Source organism: Trichechus manatus, unplaced genomic scaffold (assembly GCF_000243295.1).
Source record: "Trichechus manatus latirostris isolate Lorelei unplaced genomic scaffold, TriManLat1.0 scaffold00007, whole genome shotgun sequence".
Taxonomy (NCBI): domain Eukaryota; kingdom Metazoa; phylum Chordata; class Mammalia; order Sirenia; family Trichechidae; genus Trichechus; species Trichechus manatus.
In genome coordinates, this window is record NW_004443943.1 from 30,813,470 (window position 1) to 30,821,319 (window position 7,850).

General features: G+C 45.8%; 1 protein-coding gene across 2 annotated transcripts in view; it reads left to right on the forward strand.

Annotated features, from left to right (window-relative positions):
- Positions 1-6,945, forward strand: part of LOC101340607 (glutathione S-transferase omega-2) — a 20,681-nt gene extending 13,736 nt beyond the window's left edge. For both annotated transcript variants that reach the window (XM_004370118.2, XM_023739154.1), the window contains 2 exons: positions 3,265-3,371; positions 6,094-6,945. In XM_004370118.2, the coding sequence (XP_004370175.1) occupies positions 3,265-3,371; positions 6,094-6,253 (267 nt within the window). In that variant the 3' untranslated portion in view covers positions 6,254-6,945. The remainder of the gene's footprint in view (positions 1-3,264; positions 3,372-6,093) is intronic.
- Positions 6,946-7,850: the final 905 nt, after the last annotated feature.

Consider the following 7,850-nt stretch of genomic DNA (forward strand, 5'->3'; position numbering starts at 1 on the left):
GTATGTATTTCAAGTCCTTTTCACTTTCAGCAAGCAAAGTTATGTCATCTGCGTATCGCAGGTTGTTAAGGAGTCTTCCTCCAATCCTGATGCCGTGTTCTTCTTCATATAAGCCAGCTTCTTGGATTATTTGCTCAGGATACAGAATGAATAAGTATGGTGAAAGGATACAACTCTGGTTCATACCTTTCCTGATTTTAAACCATGCAGTATCCCCTTGTTCTGTTCGAATGACTGCCTCTTCGTCTATGTACAGGTTCTGCATGAGCACAATTAAGTGTTCTGGAATTCCCATTCTTTGCAATGTTATCCAGAATTTGTCATCATCCACATAGTTGGATGCCTTTGCATAGTCAATACCACACAGGTAAACATCTTTCTGGTATTCTCTGCTTTCAGCCAAGATCCATCTGACAACAGCAATATCCCTCATTCTGTGTCCTGTTCTGTATCCGGCTTGAGTTTCTGGCAGTTCCCTGTAAATATACTGCTGCAACCATTTTTGAATGATCTTCAGCTAAATTTTACTTGCGTGTGATATTAATGATATTGTTCAATAATTTCCACATTCTGTTGGATCACCTTTCTTTGGAATGGGCACAAACATGGATCTCCTCCAGTAATTGGCCAGGTAGTACAAATTTCTTAGTATAGACAAGTGAGCGCTTTCAGCATTGCATCAGTTTTTTAAAACATCTCAGTTGGTATTCTGTCAATTCCTGGAGCCTTGTTTTTTGCCAGTGCCTTCAATGCAGTTTGGACCTCTTCCTTCAATACCGTCGGTTCTTGATCATATGCTACCTCCTGAAATAGTTGAATGTCAGTGAATTCTTTTTGGTACAGTAACTGTGTATTCCTTCCATATTCTTTTGATGCTTCATATACGTATGAAGCAAAGTGTATATACATAGTTTATTTTGACAAGAAGTTTTCCTGAAAGACCTCTGCTCTGTAAAGCAGAATTGTTACACAGGTGTTTCAGAGTTGATCACTTTAGATTTGGAGAAGTTCAATAACAAGCTGGATGTATACATTTCAATGTCAGTGACAAAAGTTTAGGTAATTTATGTATTCCTGAACATGAAGAAGGTTGGGGCTTTCTGGAATCCATACAAATGGAGCAATTTGTTCCTTTCCTTTCTAAGCCAGATCTTACTTACCCATGACTGAAAATAGCCTCTGTTTTGATTTTTCATTAGCCAGATTCTACTGTTTTAGTGCCAGCCTGTTCGCTTCTTTGAACAAAGTGTTGGTATCTAACGGTTTCTCAGGTTTCCAGGACAAATTTCAGGGGAGCCCTCTATTCAACATTGGGAAATAATGGGGACTTAGACTTTAGGGCAACAAGACTTGTTTTCACCTCTGAGAAGGGGTGGCTGGAGGGGGAGCCTACTGATCCTTTCTACCAGGGATGGGTTTGCTTTCTGTAGAAGTAACCCTCGGGCTCTGTGTTCCTCATCATGACAGCTCACGTTTACTGAGTGGGGCCAGAGTGTTTTGTGTGCTTTATTACTTTAATCCTCACCATGACCTCTGAGGGGACACTGACATTACCACCATTTTACAGATGAGAAAACTGAGGTTTGGCAGAGGAGATAAGTAAGTTGCCCAGGGTTCCATGTTGAATCCAAGGTAGAGCCCAGCATAAGACGAGATCTACTGGCTCAGAGCTCACCCTCTTAACGACAACCCTAGGATTCCCAGAGTGAGTCAGCAGGCTGATCTGGCATATGAAGACTCAGGCCTGAGTGTATCCTGACTGCAGGCACAATTCCTGCTCTGGGAACCTTATTTATAGCTTGACTCTTAGTAACCCTCTGGTCACTCATTAGAGTCCCAGCATCTCAAGATGGAAACACCAGCATAGTTTACTTCCACAGCTCACCTGGGCCCAGGAATTCAGTGGGAAGACATGGCCAAACAAGCCTCTTCTAAGCATCTTTGCTTTTTAAATTTTCTGATATTTCTTTTGCTATGTTTTTCTACCTCTCTTTAGAGTTTGTTTTCCTTTACAGTCCATCTGTCTTGATTGATCCGTCTCATTTTGGAATGAGAAATCTTATTTTAATGTGAAAAGTTGATCATATTGAGTAGCCAATGAGTGTGAAGTTCAAAGAGCTCAAATAAAAAGAGAAAATATGACTGAAAGACAATGTTGGTACTTGAGGGAGCCCATTAGTACATTTCTTCCTTGCCTTAGTTTTGAAGAAATTGAGGAGTAAGACAAAGGAGTAAGACAAATGGAGACTACAGTTATCACCTATATTACTGATGAAGCTGATCCTGGAGAACAGAGACCACATCTGCAACAAGTGCGGCTCCTGATGCTAACCTTCAGCATCAGATGGAGGCTCTTCCGGAGCCCCCGACTCTCAGGGAGTGCTGGCCTGAGGCTGGACCCCTTCCCCAGGAGCAGAGCTCACCTGTGGAAATCTTAGCACTCGGAGGAGACTGTTGCATCCTAAGAGGGAGGGTCTGGGCAGCCTCTGCCTGGATGGTCCTTCCAAATTATCCATCAGATGAGCCATGCTAGAATCCCAGTACTGAAGTAAGGGAGAGGACTGAGTGGACCAGCAGTGTGACCCTAAAGGAGGTGGAGGAACAGTGGTGTCACTAGGGGGGTGCAGGGACTGCAGACTGCACCAGGTGACACTGTCAGAAAGGGTGACACCAAAATGACTATAAAATTTTTGTGCAGTGTTTTAGCAGAAATTTATTACTTTTTATAAAAATATCCCTATAGTTATAACAACAAAAAAATTTTTTTTGTTAAGTCCAGCTTACAGGTATCAATATACCTACAAGGCTAAAACTCTATGCTGATTTACCTTTTGAACTTTCTAGTATGCTCCAGTCAGAGCTGTTGTTATTACCGAATAACAATGATGCTTTGAATCACGTGGTTTCGTCTGCACCTGCTACAAGCATGCACTGTTGTCTTCGTTGCTGCAGGTGTTTTTATAGTCGCTGATTTTGTCAGATTTTCTGGTGTTTTCGCTACAATATTGTGGTAATTAGCATGGGAGGGGGAAAGGTGACACCAGGAGTTACCGCACTGGGTGACACCAACCCTAGGTGACACCAATGCCACTGTGGAGGAAACCTCAGGAGAAAGGGAAAAAGCATTCTCCTAACAAATAGGAAGGAGACTCAGAGACTTAGTTTTCTTTCTTTGGGAATTAATTTGATGTTTGTACTTTTAGTATCTATGAATATGTCAGCAGATATGTAAATTAACTTACTTTGTTCTGTTTACATTTTTAGATTCTTTGCTATCAGAAGACCTCCTTCTTTGGTGGGAACTGCATATCCATGATCGATTACCTCCTTTGGCCCTGGTTTGAGCGGCTGGATGTATACGGGGTAGCTGAGTAAGACGTTTGGTCATGGGGTAGTGAATTCCTGGGGTCACCCTGGGTAATGATGGTCGAAATAGTCTGTGTGCTATTTATCCCCCTTTGGATATGTTTTAAGGAGCCCTGGTGGCACACTGGTTAAGCACTTGGCCGCTAATGGAAGTTCAGCAGTTCAAACCCTACAGCCGCTCTGTGGGATAAAGATGTGGCAGTCTGCTTCCATAAAGGTTACAGACTTGGAAACCCGACGGAGCAGTTCTACTCTGTCCTGTAGGGTTGCTATGAGTTGGAATTGTCTTGACTGGGTTTGGTTTGGATTTTTGGATATGTTTTGGGATGTATGTGAAACAAAACCAGGTTTTTAAACCAGCACCGTGTGTTTCCTGGTTAAAAATGCATCTGTGCTCTTACACCACTAACTGCGGGCCCAGACTTTACCCAAATTTCTATTGTTAAGACTCTTGTCCAAAGGCCCCCCTTTGTGCTTCAGCGCCCGCTGTCCTCAGCAGCCCATCCGAACACAGGCTGGTTTTGAAAGCAAGTGGAGAGTCGAGTCGCAGACACCATGTTTTGGCAACTTGTCTGCAGCTCCCTCTGTGGTCCCCCACCTGGTTCCCTACAGTTACAGAAATGTAACTGTACTGTTAAAAGCAACAACAACAACTCCTGCAATTGAGAAACACATATAGCTATTCAAAAAATAAGATTTTCCTCCAGGAAATGATTAAGCTTGCTTGATAATAACCAAAACCAAACCCACTGCCTCCGAGTAGAGTCTGATTCACGGCCACCCCATGTGTTACAAAGTAGAACTGCTCATTTTCTTGACTGTAATCTGATTCTAGGTTAATTTAGTTATCTTATCATCAAGTGATCATGTACTAGTTTCTTAGGGCTGCTGTAACAAAATACCACAAACTGGGTGGCTTAAAACAACAGAAATGTATTCTTTCACAGTTCTGGAGGCTAGAACTCTGAAATCAAGGTGGTGATGAGGCCATGCTCCCTCTAAAGGCTCTAGGGAAGAATCCTTCCTTGCCTCTTCTAGCTTCTGTTGGCTCCCAGCAATCCTTGGCATTCTTGGCTTGTAGCTGCATCACTCCAGTCTCTGCCCCTATCATCACATGGCCTTCTTCCCTACGTGTCTTCACATGGCCCACATCAGTCATTGGATTTAGGACCCACCCTAATCCAGTATGACTCATCTTAACTAAGTACATCTGCAAAGACCCTATTTCCAAAAAAAAGTCACATTCTGAGGTTCCAGGAGGACATGCATTTTGGGCTAGTTTGATTATCAGCACCTTTGAAGCTCTAACATCTTGTCACCACGTGGTTAGATCTTTTACTAGGTATGGGAGCCCTGGAATCTGTTTACTTTTCTTGTATGAATTCAGCTCAGGTGTCCAGGTAGTCGGTCACCAAGTGTGTGGTGCAGGCTCTCACCTACAGTCCGAGACAGGCATGGGTGATTGGTAGAGGCACAGTTACCTGGCTGCAGTAGGGGGTCACATGCTGAGCAAGGCAGGGGGCTGATGGCTGCCACTGAGTATCTGAGAGTAAAGCGTGTTCCTGTTCCCTACAGCCTGTAGGTGGGTGGGTTTTGCAGCTGGACTATGAGCACCCAGTGATGTTGGCTGTAAGGACTGGGAGGCACCACTTATTCTTGGACCCCTGTTGCAGGTGGCTAGGTGGCATAGGTGGAACCACCAGTCCTGCGGCCCCTGATGTGGGTAGGTGAGGACCCTGCATAATGGGCAGAGCAGTGTCAAATGTCACAAACCTGCCACTTCACCATATAGCTGATACAGTTGAAACAATTGAAGTTAGGCTCCAGGTATATACTCTGTTGTACTGTGGTAATGAGGGCCTACACTGTTGAAATGGGCCCGCACAGGTCTGTGCAGGGGTGAAGGCATTCAAAGTCTGTGGACCCCTTATGCCTGCGCCTAGGCAAAGGAACTGTGCCTACCTTGAGTTCCTGGCTTAGGGGAGCTGGCAGATTGTTTTTTCCTGTTTGTTAATTTGTTCCCTCTCCAATACCGGGAGAATGGCTCAGGGTGCATGACAGGTCCTACTTCTGGCCCAAGGGACTTGGCAATCGCTGAAGCTGGCCCAGGACCTGGTGCAGAGCAGGGAGGGGGCAAGTAAATGGGAGAGATGTTTCTCCCAAAGGGGGTGTTTTTTGATCCGTCTGGTAGGTCAGACGCAAGTACTTATCTTTTGCTGATTGAGCACTGCTTTTCACTGGTTCTGAATACTGGAGTAAACTCTCCTGATGTGGAAAATGCCTCCCAAGTGCCGCTGCTTGCCTCACCGCACACGCAAGCTGATCCAGCCTGAAGGGCGCCGGCTCCCTCTGGGTCAGGTCTGGCAACTCCTTGCTGCTTCCGAACCGTCTCTCCCTCCCCCTGCCACTCAGTCCAATTCCTCAACTTTGCCTTTGATGTTCAGGGCTGCTAGACTGTCATATATAATCAATTCACTTGTTTTTTCGGGTCTTTGTTGTAAGAGGGACCACAGGAGGTGTCTGACTACTCCATCATCTTGGTCCTTCCTCAGGACATGCATTTTGGAAGGATACTATTCAACCCAGTACAGAGCATAATCATTTACTTAGTCTGTATTCCCCAGATAGACCCATTTTTAGTATCTTGTAAATCTAAAAAGTGATACTTGTAACCTCTCCTAAGGCTTTCCACTGCAGATATGCTAACACTTCTTTCCTGTCCTGCAGCTGTGTGGACCACACCCCAACACTTAAGCTCTGGATGGCAGCCATGAAGCAGGACCCCGCAGTATGTGCTCTTCTCATAGACAGGAGCACTTTCCTGGGCTTCTTGAATCTCTATTTTCAGAACAGCCCTGATGCCTTTGACTATGGGTTAACTTGTTGAGCCTCACAGCCCACCCCTTCACCATCCAAAGTTCCCAAGCATGTTGCGATTCTGTGTTGGGGACTGTCTTAGGGGTCCGTCAATCTCTGTTCATTTTCTTTGAGGTTCCCAATAAAAATGGAAACAGGAAATATATTCTTTCTGATAATCATTTGTCTGACTCCTCCAGCACGTAGTTTCTGAAGATTCTTTAGAAAGTGCGCAGTGCTAATCTGAGCACATTTTGGGAGCCCTTCATCCCAGTTTGTCCTCCAGATTATTGGTGCTGGCGGTGATGCTACGGTTCAGGGCCTACCTCTTGACGTTCGTCACTATATACTGGCACCCTACGGAGACCCCCCTTGTGAAATAAAGGCTATAGAAGATGGTGAAGGAAGAAGAAAACACTCTAATTCCAAATGTTCTCCATTTGGCAAATGAAAGCTGCTGTCCGCGTGGGTGTATGATTTTCATCCTCATTCAAACTTTGGCCGTGTGCCTGGGAGACACCAAGGGTCTTATGACTGGAAAGAATTCCAAAGCAGGAAATGAAACACCAGTTTATCACCCTGGATGGAATACGTCAGAATTTGACTGGTGCTGTCAGGGCTCAGGATGTTTCACAAAATGTTCTGTAGCTGACATCCTGCTTTAAAAAAAATACATGCCCCCAGCCCAGTGAGGGGCAAAGGTCACTCTGTTGGATTTGCATCACACACCGTTGACTGTTTTGATTTGTCCCAACAAATGCCTCTGGTTGCCTGTTGTATACTAGCTCTGGACCATGTGGGAGTGTACAGATGACAAGGACACTGGCCCTGCCCACAGGAGGCCTGATTTCCCACTCATCTGGTGGGCTGCTGACGGCGGGGATCTAGTCTCCACCCAAGGTTAGCCCCTCTGCTGGCTCGGCCAGGCAGTACTGCACCACTAAGGACAAGGGCCGAGAAGGGTGGAGAGTGGGGTGGCACGTGTTTTAGGCTGGGAACTTCTATCACCTACATTATAGGAGTGGGACCAAGTCTGCCCAATGCCATATTATCTCAGTGTCTAGATAACCATCCACCCATGATCATTGCAGCTTTGTTCAATATGTCTGCTCTTCCCAGCCTGCCAGTCATGCTAAGAGACCAGGCAGGAATGATGTTTTCAGTTCTCACTGCCCCTGCCTCTGAAAGCCCAACCAGCCCTTCTTTTCTCCTCCCATCTCAGCCCAGCCCTGCCATCTGCTGGCTCTGGGTATATTTTGACCCATGTAAATAGTTACCAGGTGTTACTCCCTGCCAGTTGGACAGAAGCAAGCCTGCTTAGTGAGGTGGCCTGGTCTGCCAGAACAGGCGCCACCAGCCAGGGGCAGTCTGCTGTGCCATCTGCTGAGGATGTCGCACTCTGTTGCCATGGCATCAAGCTAATGCAGAGTGAAGTATGTGAATCACTGTTTCCTGGGTGTCTTTGTTAGGGAAGAGGAGCGATGTCGCCACGGCCTCTGGTAGGACCTAGAGGACTGATGAGCCTTTGCCAGGTATAAAGCCTGTGTGCTAGAGAGTGTTTGGCACGGAACCAAAGTTGGTGTTGACACACCTGATAATGATGGCATATCTCTGGGTGGCCCAAACCA